At 45.6% G+C, this 23,272-nt stretch overlaps 1 protein-coding gene and 1 pseudogene across 2 annotated transcripts in view; both read right to left on the reverse strand.

Annotated features, from left to right (window-relative positions):
• IL17RA (interleukin 17 receptor A) overlaps positions 1–23,272 on the reverse strand; it is a 65,807-nt gene that overhangs the window by 31,935 nt on the left and 10,600 nt on the right. The window contains exons 2-3 of one of the 2 annotated variants that reach the window (XM_073621578.1): positions 22,366–22,393; positions 12,865–13,005 (exon numbers count right to left, since the gene is read on the reverse strand). In XM_073621578.1, the coding sequence (XP_073477679.1) occupies positions 12,865–13,005; positions 22,366–22,393 (169 nt within the window). Of the gene's footprint in view, positions 1–12,864; positions 13,009–22,365; positions 22,394–23,272 lie in introns of both variants that reach the window. The other variant, XM_073621576.1, reaches the window with a different exon arrangement.
• LOC141136014 (5S ribosomal RNA) lies at positions 5,800–5,918 on the reverse strand (annotated as a pseudogene).

Below are 23,272 nucleotides of genomic sequence, written 5' to 3' on the forward strand. Positions count from 1 at the left end.
GGTTCAGGTAGAGCCCTCTAGTGGTTGTGCTAAACAACCAATTTTTAAGGTTTTTGCCTGGTGTCATATTGTTTTCTATATCACCCCAAAGTGTAATGGGGTTCTTGTTCATCCAGTCTTGATCCTCATCCAGTTGTGACAGTATAGTAGCTAGGCAGTAGTCTTTTATATCAATGTAGCCCATTCCTCCTGTGGATCTGTGTTTAATGAGTTTTGTATGGCTGGGTTTTTTCCCCTGCCAAAGGTAGTGGCTCAGAATGGATTGGAGACAGTTGAGGTAGGAATGTGAAAGTGGTATAGGTAGGAAGAGGTTAAAGCAGTCTAGGCAGTATTAGTATTTTAAAAGCCGCCAGTCGTCCTGACGAAGAAAATTTGTGTTTGGAAAGTTTAGTTGTTTTCCTAATCAGCATTTGTTTGGCCTCAGTGTAGTTGTTAGCGAATAGATCCTTTACAGATTTGGTAAGTGTGATTCCTAGGTAGGATATTCCAGTGTCTGCCCATGGGTATGTGTAGAGGTTTCTAAGCAGATTGCTAGTTGTAGCATCTAACCCCAGGTCCAAGATGTAGGATTTAAGTTTGTTTATATAGTAAGATATGTCACTGAACCTCTGTAGTAACGATTGTACTGAAGCCAGGGAAGAAAGGGGGGTTGGTGTTCATCATTATCATGTCATCTGCGAACAAGTTAATTTTGTGTTCTGTGATGGCAATTTTAAATCCCGTGATTTTAATGTTCGATCTCACGTGTTCCGTTAGGGGTTCCATCATGAAGTTGAAGATGAGTGGCGATAGTGGGCATCCTTATCAGGTGCCGTTAGTAATTTAGAATGGCTTGGAGAGCATCTCAGAGGTGTATACTTGGGCGGTTGGTGATGAGTATAAAGCCATTATGGCAGAAAGGATGTGTCCTTGAAATCCAAATCTGCAAAGGGTCGCTTTTAGGTATGACCAATGGACCCTATCGAACGCCTTCTCTGCATCCAAAGATAGGAGCAGAGAAGGCGTTCGTGTGGACTCAATAGTATGGATTATGTTGATAAGTCTACACGTTGCGTCGAATGTTTGTCTCTTTGCCTTTTTAAATCCACGTTATTCCTGATTGATCGGTAAGGGCATCAAGGTTTTTTATCTGCTTGCTATGAGTTTGGCGTATATTTTTGTATCTAAATTGAGAAGCGAAATGGGTCGAAAGTTTTGTGGCAAGGTAGGTTCCTTGCCTGGCTTCGGCAGTGTGATAATGCATTCAACATTTTTGGTGGAAGAGAAGAGGAAGTGTCATTACACACTTACGAGGAATGGTGCTAGTACTGTTCTAAACAGTTTGTAATATTCCCCAGTAAGGCCATCTGGCCCTGGGTATTTATTAGATGGTAGGGTAGAAATTATATTCATAATTTCTAGTGGTGTGAATGGAGCATTTAATGTAGTGAGTTGTTCCTGGGATCATTTATTTCTCGTAGAAATGCTTCTATATCCTGTGAGGACGGTTGTGTAACAGAGAAGTCATCTTTTAGGTTATAGAGTGTACTATAATAGTGACTAAATGCATCTGCAATGGCTTGTGGGTCGAATCGTTTCTTTTGTGAAGTAGGGTGGTAAAGATGTGCAATTTTAGTTTTAGAGTAGTAGTCTTTTATTCTGGCAGCCATGGCTTTCCCTGCCTTGTTACCAGTGGAGTAATGTTTAGCCCTAAAATGCTTTTGAGCTTTTTCAAACGATTCCGGTAAATGTGCTCTCAGTTCTTGTCCAAGGCTTCCCAATTTAGCTTTTGGTGTGGGGTCAGCATTGGTTTGGTTTTGATTATCTAAAGTTTTAATACTGGATGTGAGGGTGTCTAGATGCTGTGATCTTTTCCTCTTTTCTCTAGCACCTAATTGTATAATGATCCCTCGTATGAACGCTTTATGGGCATTCCAGAGAATAGTATTAGTGGAGGCAGTTCCTTCATTCAGTTTAAAAAAATTATTCCAGGCATTCACTTATATATACTGAATGGGCTGGCAAATGTGCGATCGAGGCATTGGCTCTCCATATCTGTGTGCAAGGATTAGATGATGCGTTATCTATGATCATTATAACAGCTGCATGGTCTGACCAAGGTATGGTGGACATAGCCGATTCGGACACTTTGGGTAGGATCCATTTATCCACCAAGAACTAATCAATTCATTTGTACGAATTGTGACGAGGGGAGAAAAAGGAGAAGTCCTGTTCGGTGGTGTGGTGGCACCTCCAAACATCATAGAGGTCAATGTTCCTCATAAAGGATCCCATAGGTAAATGGAGTCTGCTGGTGCGGGAAGAGTGTCAAGAGAGTTATTTGGTACAGTATTGAAGACTCCATAATGAGGTGACCATGGCGAAAACCGTTGATTTTCTTCATCAGTTTGGATAGGAATCCGATTTATTTTGTATTTGGTGCGTAGACATTCACTATAGTACATCTAGTGTTGTTTAGGGTACAGTCCAGGGCAAGGTATCTGCCATCTGTGTCTACAAAACTGTTGTGGAGAGTAAAAACGATTGTATTTCTAATGGCTATCATGACCCCATTTTTCTTTGAGGGTCCTGACACTAGGAAATATAGGATTTTTATAACAGCTTACCTGTAAAATCCTTTTCTTTTGAAGTACATCATGGGACACAGAGCCATGGTAATTACTATGTGGGTTATAGTCCACCTTCAGGTGCTGGACAATGGCACACCCTAAACAGGAAGTTGCCTCCCTCTATAACCCCTCCCACTACTGGGAGTATCTCAGTTTTGTAGCAAAGCAATACACGTGTATACTAGAAAGAGGTGCGGTACCTCTGTGTCCCGTGATGTACTTCAAAAGAAATGGATTTAACAGATAAGCTGTTATAAAAATCCTATTTTCTTTAATCGTACACCACGGGACACAGAGCCATAGTAATTACTATGTGGGATGTCCCAGAGCAATGCCAACTGAGGGGACGAAGACACAACCAAGTAGGGCACCATGAGATCAGAGGATTTATACTGCTGCCTGCAGTACACTGCGCCCAAAGGCGACATCCTCATGTCTTTTACATCCACCAGATAGAATCTGGTAAATGTATGGATTGAAGACCAAGTTGCGGCCTTGCAGAATGGAGCCATGGAGGCTTGGTGATGCACTGCCCACGAGTCACTAACAGTCCTAGAGGAGTGTGTTTTGATTCGAGAGAGTAGAACTACCCCTTTAAACCATAAGCTTGACTGATTACTTGTCGAATCTATTTAGAAATAGCAGATTTCAATGCTGCCTGTCCTCTTTTAGGACCTTCAGGGAACACGAACAAAACATCCGTTTTCCGAATCTGAGCAATCGCCTATAAGTAGACATTGACTGTTATCACCACATCAAGAGAATTTAGTAATTTTTCTTCCAAAGAACAGGGTTCTAGAAACATGAAGGTGGAACAATATCCTGGTTTAGATAAAAACCAGATACTACCTTTGGTAAAAAGTTAGGATGAGGACGCAATACTTCCTTATCCTAGCGAATAATAAAAATATGGCTCTTTACAAGAAAGAGCAGCCAATACTGATACCCTTCTTGCAGCAGATATGGTTACCAGAAAAAATAGTTTCCTTGTCAAAAAAGGACCAAGGGAATATGTCGTATCGGCCCAAAAAAAGGCTGTTTTTGTAATGCCGACAAAACTAAATTCAAGTCCCAAGGGTTCAGGGGTTACCTAACCGGAGATTAAGCCGTGTTACCCCCTGAATAAAGTTATGAACCAAAGAATGCGAAGCAAGTGGTCGTTGAAATAATACTGATAAGGCCGAGACCTGTCCTTAGAAAGTACTCAAGGCCAGCTTTATTTCTCACCCCAATTGCAGAAAAGTCAAGGTGTAACGTACCTGGTAGGTTTTGAGCCTGAAGTGCAGAGAGAGGCCTCCCCTACGGCTCCTACTCTTGTCCCTCTGGAGTGGAGACAGAGGACACAGGAGTAAGGAGTGGTATGGGTGCCTGGCAGGATCAACAGTCACCAGAAGTTCAGAGTGGTGGAAACCTCTGGAACCAGGAACTGCAGAGAAGACTGGAGACTGGAACGCAGACTGAACCAGGAACCACAGCAGGTAAGTAGGCTGGACACTGGAGTGCTGGACTGGAACCAGGAACAAGCAGCAGGTAACAGACTGGATACTGGAGCGCTGGACCGGAACCAGGAACAACAGCAGATAGCAGGCTGGACACTGGAGTGCTGGACTGGAACCAGGAACAAGCAGTAGGTAACAGACTGGATACTGGAGTGCTGGACTGGAACCAGGAACAAGCAGCAGGTAACACACTGGATACTGGAGCGCTGGACCGGAACCAGGAACAACAGCAGGTAGCAGGCTGGACACTTTAGTGCTGGACTGGAACCAGGAACAACAGCAGGTAACAGACTGGTAACAGGTATCTGGCAGAGGAATAGTCAGACAGGCCGGTGGTCGATATCAGGCGGACAGCAGAGGTACCAGGGATCAAACAGGAGAATGGTCAAGCAAGCCAAAGGGTCAGATGCAGGCGGATAGCTGGATAGTCACAACAGGAAGCCGGGTCAGATAACAGAAGGGTTTCAGATCAGATCAGGTTTGGCACACGGAACGCTGTAGAGCAGACAGCGGGGATGGAGTGTGACAGGCAGGTTTAAATAGCCCGCCTGATGCCAACGGGAGCGCGTGCGCGTGCCCGTCCGTGACAGCACTCGTGAGCGCATGCGCGGTAGTCCCCGTGGCCGTGTTCCAGTGCGCCTGGAGCGCTGATTACTGCCAGGATCTTCATGACACAAGGACTCTACCTTGACTCATTTCCTGGGGTGCAGCTCCTGGTTTCACACCAGGAGACATATGTTTCCCAGACTCCATAATATATAACCATGGAAGCCGGTTCCCTTGCATTAACTAAGGTAGAAACTACTGAACCTGACAGCCCACGCTTCTTCAGAGTGTGGGTCTCAACAGCCAAACCGTTAAATTTAGTGTTTGTAAAGTAGGATGGAACTCCGGACCTTGTGAGAGAGAAGGTCTGGCCATGAAGGCAGGGTCCATGGGTCCCCTACTGCCATCTCTATGATCTCTGCATACCAAGATTTCCTGGACCTCGCTGGGGGTCACAAGAATCAATGACTTCCCTTCCTGTTTGATCCTGTGAAGATGTCATGGACGCAGGCAGAATAGGAGGGAATGCAAAAATCAGTGAGAACCGATTCCACAGGAATAGCAAGGCATCTGTTCCGCATGCTAGCGGATCCTTTGTTTTTGACACAAAGTTGTCGATTTCTTTGTTGAACCTGGACGTAAACAGATCTATGTCTGGGATCCCCCATCCTTGACATATTGACAGGAAGATATCGGGGGTGAAGGAACCATTTTCCCGGCAACAACTGCTGGTGACTCAAGTAGTCCACCTGCCAATTTTCTATTGCTAGAATGAAGACTGCTGATGGACAAAGTACATAGTTTTCTGCCCAAGATAGGATAAGATTCACCTTTCTCTGGGCCGCACAACTTCTTGTGCCCCCTTGGTGATTAGACATATTGAATCCTGGCAGGACAATACCTTAAACTGAACATTCAGGCCCTCAGGACCAAGTGCTCTGCCTGAAATTCTAAAATGTTAATGGGCAAGGCCATTTCTGATCTGGGCCACTTCTCTTGGACAGCTGCCTCTTTCAGGACTGTCCCCCAACCTAAACAAAAAAAAGGGGGCATATGTTGTTACTATTTCCCAGGTAACTGAAGGAAGGATTTTCCCCTTTGCAGAATTTTGGATGTTAACCATAAACTGAGGCTCCGGCGCACCCAGCCTACAGCACCTGGTATTTCCAGGTTGCCTATCATCCGGTTACTAACCAGGCCCGACCCTGCTTAGCCTCCAAGATCAGACGAGATCGGGCGCTATCAGGGTGATGTGGCCGTAGGTTTTGGAGTCAGACACATTGGGAATGTAGAGCTTGAAGTCTTTGTTTCAAGCCGATAGGATACTCTTTTGCAGCAGTCTAGAATGAAACCGAGCATAAGGAACGGCCTCAAATGAAGCCACCGTCTTTCCCAACAACCTCATGCAAAGTTGAATAGGAGAAGAGAGACAGAGAGAGACACACAGAGGGGGGGCGAGAGGGAGAGAGAGAGAGAGAGAGAGAGAGAGAGAGAGAGAGAGAGAGAGAGAGAGAGAGAGAGAGAGAGAGAGAGAGAGAGAGAGAGAGAGAGAGAGAGAGACAGAGACAGACAGACACAGAGACAGAGACAGAGACAGAGACAGAGACAGAGACAGAGACAGAGACAGAGACAGAGACAGAGAGAGGGGGGGAGAGACAGAGAGAGAGGGGGAGAGGGAGAGAGAGAGAGAGAGAGAGAGAGACAGAGAGAGAGACAGACAGAGACAGAGAGAGAGAGAGACACAAAAGATGGTCCAATGCTTGAGAGAAAGATTTCTTTTTCTCTGGATCCTTAGGAACATATGATCTGATAAAACGAGGAGATGGAAACTCTTGGAACTCCAGTTTGTACCTTGGAGCTACTGAGGAAGTCCTCCATTCATCTCGACACTCCTTCTGCCAGATCCCTGAGAACTGCAGAAGAATTTTCCCTATTGAGCAAGTGGGGTCACCTCCTCATAAGGAGGCTACAGTATCTTGTAGGCTTAATCCCCCAAGACCTCTTTTGTCCCTGGGGTTAACCCTGAAGATTACCCTTTGAACCTGATGGTGGAAGCCATCGTGAGTGCCTGGAGGCTGATGCCCCTGGCACAGAAGAAGGAGCTTTGAAATAAAAATACATTTACTCCTTCACTTAAATGGCAAAAGGGGTATCTTTCTTTTACTAGAAATTCATTGGATGATATATTATCCAAAATATCCCCAGACAGCTGTTTCATCGCAAAAAAGGAAGACTAGCCAGGAGCTTCTTGCATGAAGCTTAGCAAAGGGCGCAAGGCCTAAAGGATAGAATCTGTCATAGCAACTATTGCAAACATAAAGCTGCCTCCTGGACCTGCTGAGCAGGATAACCTTGAACACCTGTTTAAACTGGTCTCATAACGATTAACCAATTACTGTCAGTGCAGGCTGAGACACTCAACCTGCCAGAGAAAAGTGTTTTTTGTTGTTTTTTTTCCTAATAGGAATTCCAACCTTTTATCCGTTGGATCCTTAAATATGTGAGTATTGTCTGCCGGACAAGTCAAACTTACTCACAAAAGGATATAGTAGCGTTAATTGCTGGTATACCCTACTACTATTTTCTCTACCATAGGATAAAGTGTGAAAAACTTTTTTAGAAAAGAAAATAATGCTTATCTGGGTGATCCTCCAGTTACAAAAAAACTTTTCCAACAAAGAATGGACAGGAAAAAGCATGCACAGCTTTGAGGAGGCTTTAGCGAACCCAAACACTCAGTTAAGGGTACATAAATGTGGAGCTGATCTTTCAGCAAGAAATTGTACCATCAATCTTACAGATTGTGAAAGCTGACTCTCCCGCATTTGACAATCCAGAAGAGGAGTCATCAGCCTCACCATGGTCCCCTGAGGGAATTCGTCTTCTCCTGCCCCTAGTTCCTCAGTCTGAGGGTCCTAGGAAAATGGAAGAGAACCTGTCACATCTTGACCACACTGGGATGCGATTAAAGTCGCTAAACTTTTTTTTTTAAACCCACCATGGCTGAGGAAAAAGAAAGTAAAATGAAGAGGGGCTGCAGTGTTGAGAACAGTTGCACAAATTTCATGGCCCCGGTGCTCACTCTGACCAGCCACCCCCTCTCAGGGGAGGATGCCATTTGTAGAGTAGGCTTTCCAGAGCTTGAGGGAGACCCTTTTAGCTCCTTTTTTGGGGGTGTTTCAACCCCCCCTTCTGAACATAGCCCGATGCACAAAGCAGAGGTACTACCAGAAGAAATCGCATCCATTGCTTGAGCAATAGTCAGCCACTGCTGCTGCTATTAATGCTCAGCCTGATGCAATAGTAAATGTGTCAAAAGGAATGCCTGTGTCACCAAACCTCTTTCATGCCCCTCTTGCTCGTGTCCCTCCGTAGCATATAGCAGTAACAATGGTGCTTTTAAAAAAACACACTCTCCCGCGCTGGACGTTGGAGGACGCCAACGCCGTGATAAGCCCCGCCCCCCTCCGTCGCCTACGGCCCCCCCTCCTCTCTCTTTTTTTTTTTAAAAAAGGCTTTCCTGCACGAGTGCGGGCCTCTGATCCTATGGGATCGTACAGTTAGGGGGGAAAATGGCGAAGAGGGAGCCTGGAAGCCGCCGAGTAGGGCAGCGTGCCATTAGTTTTTTTTTGTTTTTCTCCTGGCGCTTCTTCCTCGTGAATAGGGGGAGAAAACAGCACAGGTAGGGGGCATCTGGTGGGGCGGAACCCCCCCCCCCAGACTTACCGGAGGTCTGCTGCTGGCTGGAGGAAAGGAAGCTGCTGTTCTGGACACAACGTGAGCTCTCTGAGGAAGCGTGAGAAGGTATGTGCTCTATACAGCCCCCAGTGGTGACACATAGACATGACAATGTTCACTAAATTAAAGGAGACATTCATAAGGAAATTCAAAAATTTCTTAGAAAAACTCTACTTACCTTTCCCACCGCAGTGTTTTCTGTGGTAAAACCAACAGATCCAATCTTCACCCTTCACGGTGGGTTCCAATAACAAACCTTCAGGAGCTGGGGACCCTCGGGGAAACCCACAATCCTGGACCTGTAAAAGCACCACCGCCAGTAAAACTTTATGGCCTTAATACCAAAAGTACTGAATCCTGGGGTCCAGCTCTCTAAAAAGAGAAGCATATACAGGCAAAACCTAATTTCTTCGGACACGAGGCCGGGTACCATTCAATTGGGCCAAAAAGACACTTTGAATGGATCCGGCTAGCCCCAGCAAGGATTACTCCAGGGGATCTCAGCGCAGCACATCTTTGGTCGTGACCAACACCTTAGACACTGGCCCAGTAGTGGGAGGGGTTATATAGGGAGGCAACTTCCTGTTTAGGGTGTGCCAGTGTCTAGCACCTGAAGATGGACTATAACCCAAATAGTAATTACTATGGCTCTGTGTCCCGTGATGTACGATTAAAAAAATATGGGTGAAGATTTTGTTGGTACATATGGGTTCTGCATTGAGATTAAAGTGAGTCTCTTGAATGCATAAGACTTTGCAGTGAGAGTCCTGTGCTGTGCGCCACGTGGACATTCTTTTTGCTGGGTGGTATAGCCTTTTTGCATTAAGCAACAAGAATTTTGGCATCTTTGAGAGTGGTTGCTGTAGTAGTGTTAAGTAATGTGGTACTCAGTTGTATGTGTATACGTTTTCGTTCAGTGGCTAGTGAACGTAATCTTCTTTAGGTTAGCAGGATTTGTTGAGGTGATGCGTCTAGTAAATCTTGGCTGGAACTCCTCTTGTGCTCTTAGGAGGCAAGGTGGGTAGGGAGGTAAACAGTAAGTATGTGGTTAAGACAACAATAACAGTAAAGGTAGGGGTAGCAGGGGTCAGCAGTGGTCCAAGGCAAACTGCTGAGTAATATGAGGGTATAAGTTTGTGTACTATCTGCAACAAGCAGGCACCAAATCGGAGTGCAGGGCTTGAATAAAATACATTGATACCACTAACCTGGTATTGACTTGCAGTTAGTTGCATGGTGGCTGTTGGAGGAGGTTTGGACTTTCTCTTTGTGGTTCAGCAGTGCTGATACATCCACTTCAGGTAGAATTCCCCAGGTGCGGAGCAGTTATATGCCCTCCTCCACCGTAAGTATATTGTGTTTCACTCCATTTCTGATCACCATTAGCTTGGTCAGGAATCCCCATTGGTATGGAATTTTGTGATCGTTGAGGGGTTTAGTGATGGTGCTCAGTTGTCGTCGCTGTTGGCGAGAGAGAGATCTGCATACAGTTGTAGCTTCGCGTATGGGGTTGGGAGCTGACCAAGATGTCTTGCTTTTGCTAGGAGTATGTCTTTCGTATTATAAAAATGGATTCTCATCAAGACATCTCGTGGGACCCCAGACGATGTATGCGGTCAATGATGGTTTCCATAGGCGAAAGATCAGGCAAGAGTGTTGATAGTGTTGATATTGGCATATGAGTTGAGGTCATTTGGCAGAATCGTTTCTGGTATGCCCCTTATTTTTACGTTGTTTTTAATCTCGATCTTCTAGGTCTGCCATCTTGGCTCTTACCCATTGTTGTTCCTCGGGGGTATGATCGTGAGCATCCACTAAATCATTAACAGTTTCAGTCATGGCGTTTGTTGTTCAATATGACAAACTTTCCGCCCTATGAAATTCATTTCCGACTTGAATTTGGAGAACATGGAGGAAATGTCATTATGGTGTGAGCTATGAAGAGACATCAGCATTTCCTTCATAGTGGTGTCTATGACCAGTTGGTTAGAGGTGGGAAACGCTGCTATAGGAGATGGATGGGCCACCTGTGTAGGGAGAATCTCCAAAGTAGGGCTTACCTCATGAGCCTGTGTGCCAGAATTCAGGCGCATCCGCGATTTGGCAGGGCTGTTGGCGATGGATGACGGTTGGGAAGAAGAAGGGGAGTTTGAGGAATCATCCTGTGGAGATATTTCGGGTCCATCTGCATCAGGGAGGTCAGTGTATGAGTTGTCCTTGTGCTGTGACAGGCTGCGAGCGCCATCTTGGATTCGTGGCTGAGTAAAGAAATCGGTCAGTTTTTTTAGGCTGCCGGTATTCTTTCCTTTTGCGGGATTATCTGGGCTGGTGCCCCTGTGTGTAGGGGTCTGTGGATGGCATATTTGTGCACTAGGTTAGCGGTAATTTCGATCTGTTCTCCATTCGGTGCTGGAGCTGTGTGATCAGGTTCCATACTGCTCGGCGGTTAGCCACGCCACCCTCTCCCACCCAATTTTGATAAATCCCTTTTACTCCCATAAGAGGCATCCTCACCAACGTATCTCTTGACCAACCCGTCTGATACCAGCTAAAAATACCTGGGACCTCACACCTTCCCTCACCCTCTCCACTCTACCCCACCCTACCTCCCCACCAATCTTCTCCTTCTCCCCTCTTTACCCTATTCTCTCTTCTAAATATCCTACCTCCCTTTTCCTGTAGGTAGTTGACATTTTACAACTCATTTCTATAGTTAAACCTATCGCCAGGTCAAGCTTACTGCATTGTTAAACTTTAAGCGTATGTTTCTATTATACGGTTGCTCTACAGTTAACAAAAGTATTATACTTATCAGTTTATTGGTTCTCTGGGATTTCATCCCAAGACTGAATAACCTTCCCCTAGCTCGCTGACGCTGGCTATTCTAATGTTTTAACGCACGTTTAGTCCATACTTAGACATTTGTTTGTCTTCACTTAACGCACACATTTCTATATACTTAGTCATCCTAACAAAACTTCCGACATCTCAGGTAGGGCGAGTTGTCCTCCCCCCATGACACAGCGTGTCCCCAACTGGGGTGTCTGGGGGCGCTGGATGATGACCCCACCTTCTGCTTAACTCTCGGAATAGACTACAATGATCCCACGTTTCCTACAATAGTTTTGACAATCATACACGTTCATGCGAACCTGTTTACAATTATCTAATATATGGCTAACACGGTTTCTCTTCTGTAATGTCTCTACTGAAACTTTAATAAAAACATTGAACAAGAAAGAAGAAAATAATAAAAATAAAGTGTTTGTACTGAGCTGTCCTCTATTTTCTTTTACAAAGGTTTATTAGTATTTAATCCAACATATCAGATCAGTTTTTAGATGGTTACATTGCTTGATAGGCAAACAAAGAGACAAAGCAGAAAATACATAAATGGTATAAAGAAGACATGAGCTATATTGCTCATGTCTTCTTTATACCATTTATGCGGGTAACAGACCCATGAAACAAAGCAGAAAGGTGGAAGACAAAAAAATCCTTCCGAGGTATCTCTGGGAGAACAAGATATGCGTAAACAAAAACATCCACATATATCACTAGAGCATATTCAAACGAAATTATGTGGCCAGTTTCCCTATCAAGCAGAATAGAACGTAAAAATTTAAAAAACACAACAGAAAAGCAACATAGAAAACATTACGTTTTAAGAATAACCATCCTGGCCAGCCTAATAAAAGGTATGGATTTAATGCATAAAACATAGCGAACAGAAGAGAAGGAAACATCAAAAGAGAAGAAGTGGGAAAGTCCAGTAGAGAAGAGAAGAGCAAGTAGAAGGGAAAACAAAAGGACGAGAAGAGTTGGGGAAGCATCAGATCAAGAGAAGCGTGCTGTCAAATGGAGAGGGTTGGGTGTATGCGATCCATACTCTAAGAGCTGACCTCGGTTTTCATTGGCTCTTCCTGCTGCCCTGCATGGCAGCATGTTTCTCTGGAAACTCTACAAAAAAGCCTTTAAAAGTAAAATTTTATAAAAAAAAAAAAAAAACAAATAAAAAAAAAAACAAACACATTCCTTTTTATTTAAACCAAAATGCTGGAATGAAGGTTAGGGACAATTTTAAAGCTGTTAAATATTTCTTAAATAGCGTCATGAATCTTGTTGCTTTCTGGGACATCTGAGCAACTTTAATGCTACTGCAGTTCTCTAGGAACCCTCATGCAGCTTGACCACAGCCCTGCTTTGCCTTTTATTCCAATAGCTGTATCAATAAGTAGAATTCTCAGCTTCTGCAGCAGGGGGCCACGTCCCATCCACCCACCGCAAGATTTCACCCGTGAAAGCACGCTGCTTTAAAGGCAGAGCAATAGAACATAGGACTTTAGCTTTTTTTTTTTTTCTTTTTAAATTATATATAAACACAGTACACCACAATGCACAGTAAATACCATACTTTGAGGGAACCTGTGGTGAATTTTATGTTTTTTCCTGTGCATTAGCACATTACTTACCGTCAACGCTGACAGTCCAGTTTATATGAAGACGCACCACTCTACGACCCACCTCATTCTGGCCAATCCCCGCTGTAACTATCATATGTGACGGGGCGGACGGAGTGTAGCGCTGAAACCAGTTGAAGTCGATGCAGGAATCTGCTAGAGAAGAAGGGAAAGGGTGAAGCCATGGGTGGAGCCTTTGAGAATCACAACACGCTCTCACCGTGACAGCATTATTGAGTACAAAAGTGCTGAACATTCTAGCAATGAGACGTTTTTCTGTGCTGATCTGGACTGAAATTTATTTTCTATAATTACTTATCATCTCTGACCTTCCCATACGATTCCTAATCATTTATAACCTTCCCATATGATGCCTAATAATTTATAACCTTCCCATATGCCGCCTGATAATTTCTAACCTTCCCATATGATGCCTGATCATTTCTGACCTTCCCATAGGATTCCTGATCATTTCTGACCTTCCCATAGGATGCCTGATCATCCCTGATGTTCAAATAATCTTATGGTTCAGTAATCTCCTTCAAGTGGCCAAGGAAGACATGCATTAGATGAATAAAACCATGCACTCAAACATGTTTTAGCTTTTTTTGACCAGCTTAAGGTAAATCAAAAAGAAAAAAAAAAAACTTTTTTTTCTCCCATTTTATAAAAAGGTAAAAGTTTTGGCTTTAGACACAATTCAACATAAATAATATAGTCAAAAAAGTACCTAAAAACCATATAGAATTATACAGTAGATCAGTGGTCTCCAAACTGCGGCCCTGGGGCCAGATGTGGCCCTTTGTTTGCCTTTATTAGGACACTAGTCCTCCCACTGATACAAGACACTATTCCTTCTACACTAGCAATTGGGAATAATTCCCATCACCAATACCAACAATAGGGCACTATTGATCTTTTATTAAAAAGAATCAAGCAACCAATTTTTTACAAAAGTAAAAAACCATAGTACAAAACTTCAACAGAAATCCAAGGAATACACATCCATGTTTAGAATATATACAATATATACATAATCCACTACCAAAATTATTTACATAAAGCAGCAGAGAGGGCCTAAGAGGCACAACCCATCACCTATGTACGCAGCCATTTATCAAAAATTAATCCTAAAAATAATAATCTAGGGTGATAAGAGACAGACAGCCACACCCGGGAAAGAGACTCCTGGCAGTCAGGGAGGCTTGAAACCCCTCCACGCCTTCAACCAAGCCCCCTGACTCTGCTTGTCTCTCTCAAGTACCCGAATCTTCTCCACCTCATGCAAAATGTCATACACCACCAACTGAACAGGAAGGATTTTACGCCGAATGCTGACCTGACACCGTGCATTCCAAGTGAAATAACGGACTACTAGGCTAACTACAAAAAGTGTATCTAAACAAAAAACCCCACCAGTATTGAATGCTCCATACACCCACTCAGCATAGCCCAGCCTGTAGAGGAAAGGAACACAGAGGGCCCGCCCCACCTGTTTGTACACCTCTATGTTAAAAGGGCAATGAAGCAGAAAATGGTCCATAGTCTCCTCCTCACCTGCACACTCCTCCCGAGGACAGCTACGATCCATCCCACTGCGGAATTTCAAATTGCCCCGAACATAGAGTCTCCCATGGAAGCACAACCAGGCCAGATCCCTAAATTTAGGGGGTACTCTGTCCAAATTAATAAGTCTTAACCCTGCCCTCAAAACTGGGCCTGGGCAATCCCTTAAGGCCAGTGGGTCATGAAAGACTTCGCTCAAGACTCGACTCATAAGGACTTTCCTTGGAACCGATCTGAGATCTTCAGCCGACAATCGCCACTGACGTAGTAACTTCAGGCACGGAGCGACATAGGCTGGTAGCTGACCACGATGACCCCCGAGATTCTTCACTTGGCCACCTTCTTCCCAAAGTCGTAGAAAAGGCATAAATCAAGATCTAAATATGCCTACCCATCCAGGAGGTTCCACTGCAAGCATATTACCAATGTTAAACTTGAGAAAAAGCAGTGAAAAGAAAAGAACTGGGTTGACCATACCTAAGCCACCCTCCATCCTGGATAGATAGGTGACATTCCTCTTGATGGGGTTCAGTCTGTTCCCCCACAACATCTGGAAGAACACACTACTGACCCTAGCATAGAGAGACACTGGCAAGATGCAGACAAAGCTGACATACAAGAAGATCGGAATCAGGTAAGTCTTAATCAGATCAACCCTTTCCCTCATAGATAACTTCCATCTCTTCCAGCTGACCACCTTAGTATTGGCAATTTCCAGTCTGCCTTCCCAGTTTTTGAGGCCATAATCGCCGGGTCCAAATTCAATGCCTAGAATCTTAATTCTTTCCTGGGGCACTGGAAAGGTGTCCAGGAGATCAAAACCCTCACCTTCCTTTCCCATTTAGAAAACTTCAGTCTTTTCCTGATTGATCTTGGAGCCTGATGCTTCAGAATACCGTGATGTCAGAGAGACCACCTCCTCTGCTTCATCCGCCCCAGTGACAATCACCGACACATCGTCCGCATAGGCAACAACCCTCAAAGGCGGCTCACCCGGGAGCCCCACTGGCACCCCACACAACATGCTGCTCTCTAGCCCCCTGATGAAGGGGTCGATTGCAAACACATAGAGCAGGGGACTCAGGGGACAACCCTGGTGCACCCCGGAGCCAACCTCAAAGGACTGCCCAACCCAACCATTAACAAGAGGAAAGCTTTCTGCCCCCTTATACAAGACTTTTAACCAATTGACAAAACCACCCGGCAGACCATACTTACTAAGGAGCAACCACAGGTACTCATGGTTAAACACGATCAAAAGCTTTTGCCTGATCCAATGTCAGCAAATACTTTCCCCAGCCTGCAGCCCTGCACCGCTCCAAGGCCTCCCAGACAGCTAAAACTGCTGTGAAGGTGCACCTACCCTGGACCGAACAGTGCTGATGGCGAGAAAGCAAAGACTCTGCTACTGACGATAGGCGCCAGAAAATGATCTTTGCCAGTATCTTTCTATCGACATTAAGAAGGCTGATGGGGCGCCAATTCTCAATCATCGAAGGATCTTTACCCTTTGAAAGAAGAATCACAGCTGAGTGCCTCATGGAAGGGGGAAGTACCCCCTCAGCAAGGCAACTGTTAAAAACCTCTACCAAATGTGGGGCCAGAATAGGCTTAAAAGCTTTGTAAAACTCAGCCGTCAAGCCATCTGGTCCAGGTGACTTTTTGATGGCAAGCTGTTCAATTGCCCTCATCACCTCTTCAACTGTGATCTCCTCTGTCAAATTCATCAATGGGACATCTTCATCATTTAGACCTGGAGTAGAGTCCAAAAAGCTTTCCATCTTGTCACGGTCAAGCTCTTTCCTCCCAAGAAGGTCAGCATAAAAGGACCTCACGACCTCCAGAATCCCTGACCTGGGACTTTGTCAAGGAACCTGTACTGTCCTTAAGGCCAATGACCGTTTTAACTGCTACACCTTGTTTGCAGTTCTGGTAAGGGTCAGGCGAGTGGTACTTCCCATAGTCCCTCTCCAGAACCAAAGAGGCATGCCGGTCATATTGACACTTCCTGAGAAGGAGTTTCACTTCAGAGATTGCCCCAGGATCTCCTCCTCTCGAGACAAGAATATCCAGCTTCCTCCGTAAACGTTGGTAGGTCATGTATTTATTAAACTGCTTTCTATTGGCTAGGCCCCTGAAGAATCCAGCGACCCTCTTTTTGGTCAGCTCCCACCACTCAGCTTTGCTGCTACAAAAGTCCAGGATGGTCACCTGTGCCTGAAAGAATTCCTCAAAGGATTGTCTAACATGTTCTTCCTTGAGTAGAGTGGAATTCAATCTCCAGATGCCCTTGCCCCTCTGAGGGGCGTCTGAAGCATTCAGGAACACAGATAGCATACAGTGATCAGAGAACTCTACTGCCTGCACCACTGGGGGTGAGAAAGCAGAGGTCTCCTTCAAAAAAAACCTAACTATTCTACTCTGACTATTACCTCGATGAAAGGTGAACCCAGTGTCATCCGGGAGGTGCTTAATGTGCACATCCACAAGACCAGCATCCCTAACCATACTATTTAAAAAAACGCTATCATATCCCAGCCTGTCCTTGAAGTCCTTCCTGTCCTTGGGCCTAGTTACTGTATTAAAATTACCTCCAAAGACCACTTGCCGGGATGTAAAAAGAAATGGCTTGATCCTTGTAAAAAGGCATTTCCTGCCCCACTTTGTGTGCGGCCCATAAACATTAATTAGGCGCAGGTCCTGCCCTCCCACAAGGACGTCTAAGACCATACATCTCCCAATCTCCACCTCAATAACCCGCCGGACAGTTACCATGCCTGTTTTAAACAACACCGCCACACCGCCGTAAGGCTCAGCCGCAAGAGACCAGTAAGATGGACCATACCTCCACTCTCTCTTGGCCATATGAATATCTGCCAAGGAGGTGAGCCTAGTCTCTTGCAAAAATAAAATTTCAGCATCTAATTGGCTGAACAAAAAGAAGGCCATAGAACGAGCTCTTACTGACTTAATGCTGGCAACATTTATTGTCACCACTTTTAACGGAGGGGGAACCGCCATTTGGGTTATTGGGTGGATTGCTTCTTAGCTCCCCTCTGCTGCTCATCACCAGAAGCCTCTCTCTTTCTTGAGGCCGCCTCAAATTCCATTTCAGAATCGGAACTTCGTTCCGAAGAAGCTCCAGATGAGGAAATTTCCCACATAGAGGACCTATGACGGTTGGGGACAGGCACTGGAGCCTGTTCCATCCTCACCACCTGCTTCTTCCGCTTCCCAACCTTCCTTCTCTCCTCCAGGTACTGCAGGTCAGCTTCAGAGATGCCCTCATCTCTTATTTTTGTCTTTGATGTCTTTACAGAAGACTTCTTTACAGAGGAAGAAGCAACCTTTTCAGTACATGCTACCACTCCTGGTGGGGGGGGGGGGTGCTCCCTTTGAGTCAGACTTAGGAGGGGTAGACTCCTGGGGGGAACTGACTCAGGGGGCACAGACTTGGAAGGTTCTGACACAAGAGGAGGGGATACAGTAGGCGGGGGGGACACAGAGACAGATACAGAAGGAATACTTACAGACACAGGAGGGGTGGCCACAGGAACTGGAGAGGGATCCTGAACAGGACCAGGGGAGTCAGTCACCGCAGAGGAGGATGGTACACCAGGGGCCTCACCCTCCATCCTGTCCAGCCTTGACAAGTCATCTAGTACCTCCTTCGCCATATTGTGCCAGGCTTCAGGACATCTGCTGTAGGGGTGGCCAAGGCTCAGGCACAGGTTGCACCTGACCATCTCGGTGCAGTCCTTGGCCATATGACCCTGACCCCGACACACTGAACATATCAAGGCTGAACAGGAGGAGCTCAAATGTCCCTTTTCTCCACAGCGGTGACACAGCTTCGGCTGACCAGGGTAGAAAATAGTCATCCTATCCCTCCCTATAAAAGCTGAGGAGGGCAGGTGACGGACAACATTCCCATCCCTGGCCAACCTGACTGTAACCGACCAACCCCCAGTCCAGATGTTACGTTCATCAAGTATTTTATCGAGCTTAGTCAATACCTCACCATAATTCTTTAACCAGACCTCTAAATCTCGAGCAGGAACACTCTCATTAGTGAGGATAATTGTGATTTTTTCACTGTAGACCTTTGTGAAACCGCAACTGGGGCCAGACCTTCCCATTCGGGTCTTGACCTGCACCGAGCCTCATATCGCTCCCAGAACAGGTCAAGACCCTCTGGCCTGGTGAAACTAATAGTATATTCCCGGCTCCCAGCAACATGTATTAGGGCATACAGATCATTTGCCCCAAAACCAATCTCCAAAATCATGTCCACCACTGCACGCCGTGCTGGAGGGATTGCACCACCTTCCCATTTAAGAATCACTACATTTCGTCTCGGACCCCCAGCAGAAGCCAGAGACCCAAGACCAGATCCCGGGGTGCTCAAGGTGGTAGGCCGCAGGGGGAAAACCCGCTTGGGGGCGGAGCCACCAGGAGCAGAGCGTACCACCTGAGCAAATGTAGGTTTATCAGGGCCAAGGCCCCACACTGATGTCACATTAGTCTGTACATTACAATTATTATCTGCTTGAACAGAGTTGGTAGGACTGTACATCACACTGGTACTGGGATGATTTTTATCAGTCACGCACACATTCACATTAGGAATAGTCACAGTTTCTGATGTAATACCAGCTGTCTCCTGAAGCTGTGCTGTAGAGTCCTCAGCAGCTGTGGGGCAAACAGCTTTAGACTCAGCTAAAGGGGGGTTAATTGGTTCTGCTGAATGTTGCAGTTCCTCTGCAGGAATGTCATTTTTTAAAAGCATTTTTTGCTGCACTGCAGCATCAGCAGGTACAGCATTGCTACACATAGGACTAGCAGCCTGATTGTCACTGGGCACATTGTCAGTATCAGTCACAAAAACAGTTTTATGCACCACATGGGGCTTGACAGGCTTTACCTTGTCAGGCATATTATCAGTAATGTCCTCCTCATGAAACACCAACTGATCTTCCCGTATAGGAGACTCCATTGCCTGGATGGCCCTGAGCATGCCTCCTGAGTCCTGGGAAGGCATGGGGCTGCTTACCTCTCCCTGAGGGGGCAGGGGGTCTGAACTGGGGGTCTCCTCCTCCACCTCCATATTTGTCATCCTGGCAAACCTTCTGTCATTGCAGAATTTTTCTTTGAAGGGCCCATCTCTGCCTTCCATCATGGACACAATGGTTTCCTGGTGTTCAACTCGGACCTTGGCCAGTTGGATCTCCGGATCCATGGACCCACGTCTCTGGCTATGCAAGCCCTCACGCTGCCTTCTCAAGCGCTTCAGCTCTGCTCTGAGCTTGTAGAGCTTGTCTCTCTCCTTATTCAGGACCTTATTACCGGCCACCACTCGCTCCCGGATGGCCCCAGAACCTTCATCCTCACCAGGGGTAGAGAGATCCCCAGCCATGGCTTGTACAGGGGCAGGCATGTTACCTGATGGCCCAGGAGATGGCTGAGAGCTTCCAGCAGGAGAGGCCCTGCTGGCCTCCATGGCTTCCCCAGAAAGGGGCCAGGAGAGCTGGGAGAGATTTCACCACCACTCCCCTCTCACACGGATCACCTGGAGCAGCTTCAGAGAGACACCTTCCTCCTGACACACCTGTGCTCCAATGATGGGTGGGGCACTATTCCTCCCACTGACACCACTATTTTTCCCACTGACACCAATGATGGGCCAATTTTCCTTGCCCTGATACCAACAATGCGGTACAATTCCTCCCACTGACACCAATGATGGGGTGCTATTTCTTCCCCTAATACCAACAATGGGGAAATATCCCTCCCACTATAACCAAAGATGGGGCATTCTTTACACCCATTGATAAAAACAATGTGGGTCCTTAAGCGCTAAAACTGATATCGTTATAAAACCATTGTCTTGTCTTACTGATACTTCATCAAAAGGCTAGGTCCCAGTGCAACTGCCAACTCCTGGAGGGAAGTAAATAGCAAATGGACAAACATGCAGCGCTCAATGGGTGCTAGCAATAAAAGATTGTTATGGGAAGTGTAAACAATCAAGTTCATTTATTGGATGCACATGAAGATAAAAGTCTGACATTGCAGACAAACAGTAAAATCAACCTTGGTTAAAATCAATAAACACAGTCAGAACTGAAGTCCTCCGAAATAGTAGTGTCAGCGATCCGCCATGACTCCAGTAAGCAAAGGGTTAATGTCAGCAAGTATGCTGTGTGTGTCAAGCCTCAGCGGCAGACTCTGTGGCAGTAATGCACATGAATGATGGAATAGGAGGGTTACAGCTCGCTGGAGCAACAAGGAATGCCAAATTCACTGTGACCAGAGAAGTGATGTGAGCCAGGTTAGAAGATTCCACTGGTCCCGCTGGCTGGCCAAACACGCTGGGACCTGGCTTCTTGAACGGCACTTTGGTTTGTGCAACTGAATCCAAGGACCGGAAGAACACGAGCTGAGCCGATCAGAGCCGAAGGTTGCCGGAAGTGGGGAGAAATCAATGCTGTGCGGAGAAGAGTGCTGGGCGGATCGCAAGCTCCATTATTTTGCCATAGCGACCGTGACTAACATGTTTCACGCGCCTGCGCTTTGTCAGTAGTGCTAGTAGTGGATATGTTGTATAGCTAGTTCCACTGTGTTAGCATACCAACTTTGGGGTTCCTAGCACCAAGTGGCCCCGAGATATGGGGCCCCAACGTCGGGTCGCAAAATGTCATTCTCTGCTGCAGTTTACCATCATATTTCTGTGTTTTCTGGTCCAAAAAAATAGAGTTCCTTTAAAAACACTTATAAACGCAAACGCGGCTAAATGCGGTACTGCGTTTAGCCGCATTTAGCTGCATTCAGCCACGTTTGGCGTCTGAAATGTGGAAAACTTGCGTCTGAACCCATTTTTTTGCTTCTGGAAAAACAAGGGTAAAACGCAACTGCCTAAAAACGCCAAAAAACGAGACTGTGTACATGGGCACATAGGATAACATTGAATGAGTTCAGGGGCAGTTGAAAAAAGTGTCCAACTGCCTCTGAACGCGCGTTTAACAGCATCTCATGTGCATGAGGCCTTATCTTCATGTGCATCCAATAAATGAACTTGATTGTTTACACTTCCCATAACAATCTTTTATTGCTGGCACCCATTGAGCGCTACACGTTTGTCCATTTACACACATTGATGCCAGGGCATTTTCCACTCACACTGGGCACAGTGCGGCCCCCTCAAAGTCAGAAGGACAGTAAACTGGCTCTTTGTTCAGAAGTTTGGAGAGACCCCTGCAGTACAGCAGATGTTCATAGGAGTAGCCATATTTAGATGTAGATTCAGTGAAAAGGTTGTGATATTGTGTGATTGAACTAAAGTTTTCCATCCCACAGGCTGGACTAGAATACATCTACAGTATTCTTATCCTGTATGTGATGCCATCTAGTGACTGAAATGTATATAAAACATCATATAAAATCAAGCACACAAATTTAAATCCTTGTTCTCCAAAAGCAATCCATAAACATGGACTACTTAATTGCCCTGTGATCTGTTTTTCATTAAAGTGTTTCTTACTGTGCTTTTTCTGCCTCCTTGTAACATTCCCTGTGAGCTCCTCAGCTTCTCCTTTTCCCCCTCACTTCTGTTTGTTTGGAATGAGCAGTGCACATTAGGTACCATCATGTGCATTGCTCTCTGCACACTACAGATCCCATAGTCCATATCGGGAGGGAGTAAGAAAGGGTGGCTATGTTTCTACATACAGTGGGACAATGGAGCGTGAATGTAGCCACAGGAAGTCAGATCACAGCAGCAAAAAAAGAATTTTGTTTTTAAAGTTAAACCAGAGTTTAGTGTAACTTTAAAGTTACAACAAAATCACGAACACCAAAGAAAATTACTATGTACGCACACATAGCTTGCTGTCTATAACTTCTCAGGAATTGTCATATAAAAATGTCACAAGTATGATAAGCACTTACAGTTGGCCTTTATGGTGCACTGAATACCCTGCAAGACACAAAAGGGGCACAATATTAGACATTGGACTTTTGCCCAAAATAATTTGCTTACCATGCTGTACATAAAGAAAAATGTACAGCTTTTCACCGGTTGGTTAATGGAGCGCTCATTAGGGTCATGTGACACTATCAATCGCTGGTGATAACTCGCCAGTGACAGGATCATTACGGTACCACTTACCTTCTCAAAGATCATCTAACTAGCCTGAAGACTTCAGGGATAAGTCATTTTAAATAAAAAGCAAAAAAGATACATCAGAGGGCCTTCAGGGGGAAGGGGGGGGGGTGTAAAATGACAAATATGAACTGTAAAACATAGTAACCCACAACAAAATGATTTCACCATCCATTGAGAATGCAGTTGGAACAATAAAATATTTTTTCTGATTAGCCACTGAGGGTGGCTGTACATTGCGGTACATTGCACTCCCCCTGTAGATCCATGGCACAAAAAGCATAAACACACTGCAAGCGGTGTGTGTCGCAATCTGCTGATTACAGCAGAAGGCAGATTATATCACAGAACAGACAGGAAGCAACTGATAGCAGATGTACTACAGAGACATAAAGATTAAAAGGGGATGTAAAGGTTTGTTGTTTTTTTTTTTCTTAAATAACAAACTTACCTCCTCCGTGCAAGGGTTTTGCACAGAGTGCCCCTGATCCTTCTCTTCTGGCGGCCCCCAGCGGCACTCCTGGCTCCTCCCCACATCGAGTGCCCCCTCGGAGACCCGCTTTCCAAGCGGTCCTTGTGCGGGCGCGCTCCTGAGTCCTGCTGCCGCGTCCATTGACACAGACAGCGGGACTCGGCCCCGCAGCACTGGATTTGATTGACAGCAGCAGGAGCCCATGGCTCCTGCTGCTATCA

The sequence above is a fragment of the Aquarana catesbeiana genome, linkage group LG03 (assembly GCF_042186555.1).
Source record: "Aquarana catesbeiana isolate 2022-GZ linkage group LG03, ASM4218655v1, whole genome shotgun sequence".
Classification (NCBI taxonomy): domain Eukaryota; kingdom Metazoa; phylum Chordata; class Amphibia; order Anura; family Ranidae; genus Aquarana; species Aquarana catesbeiana.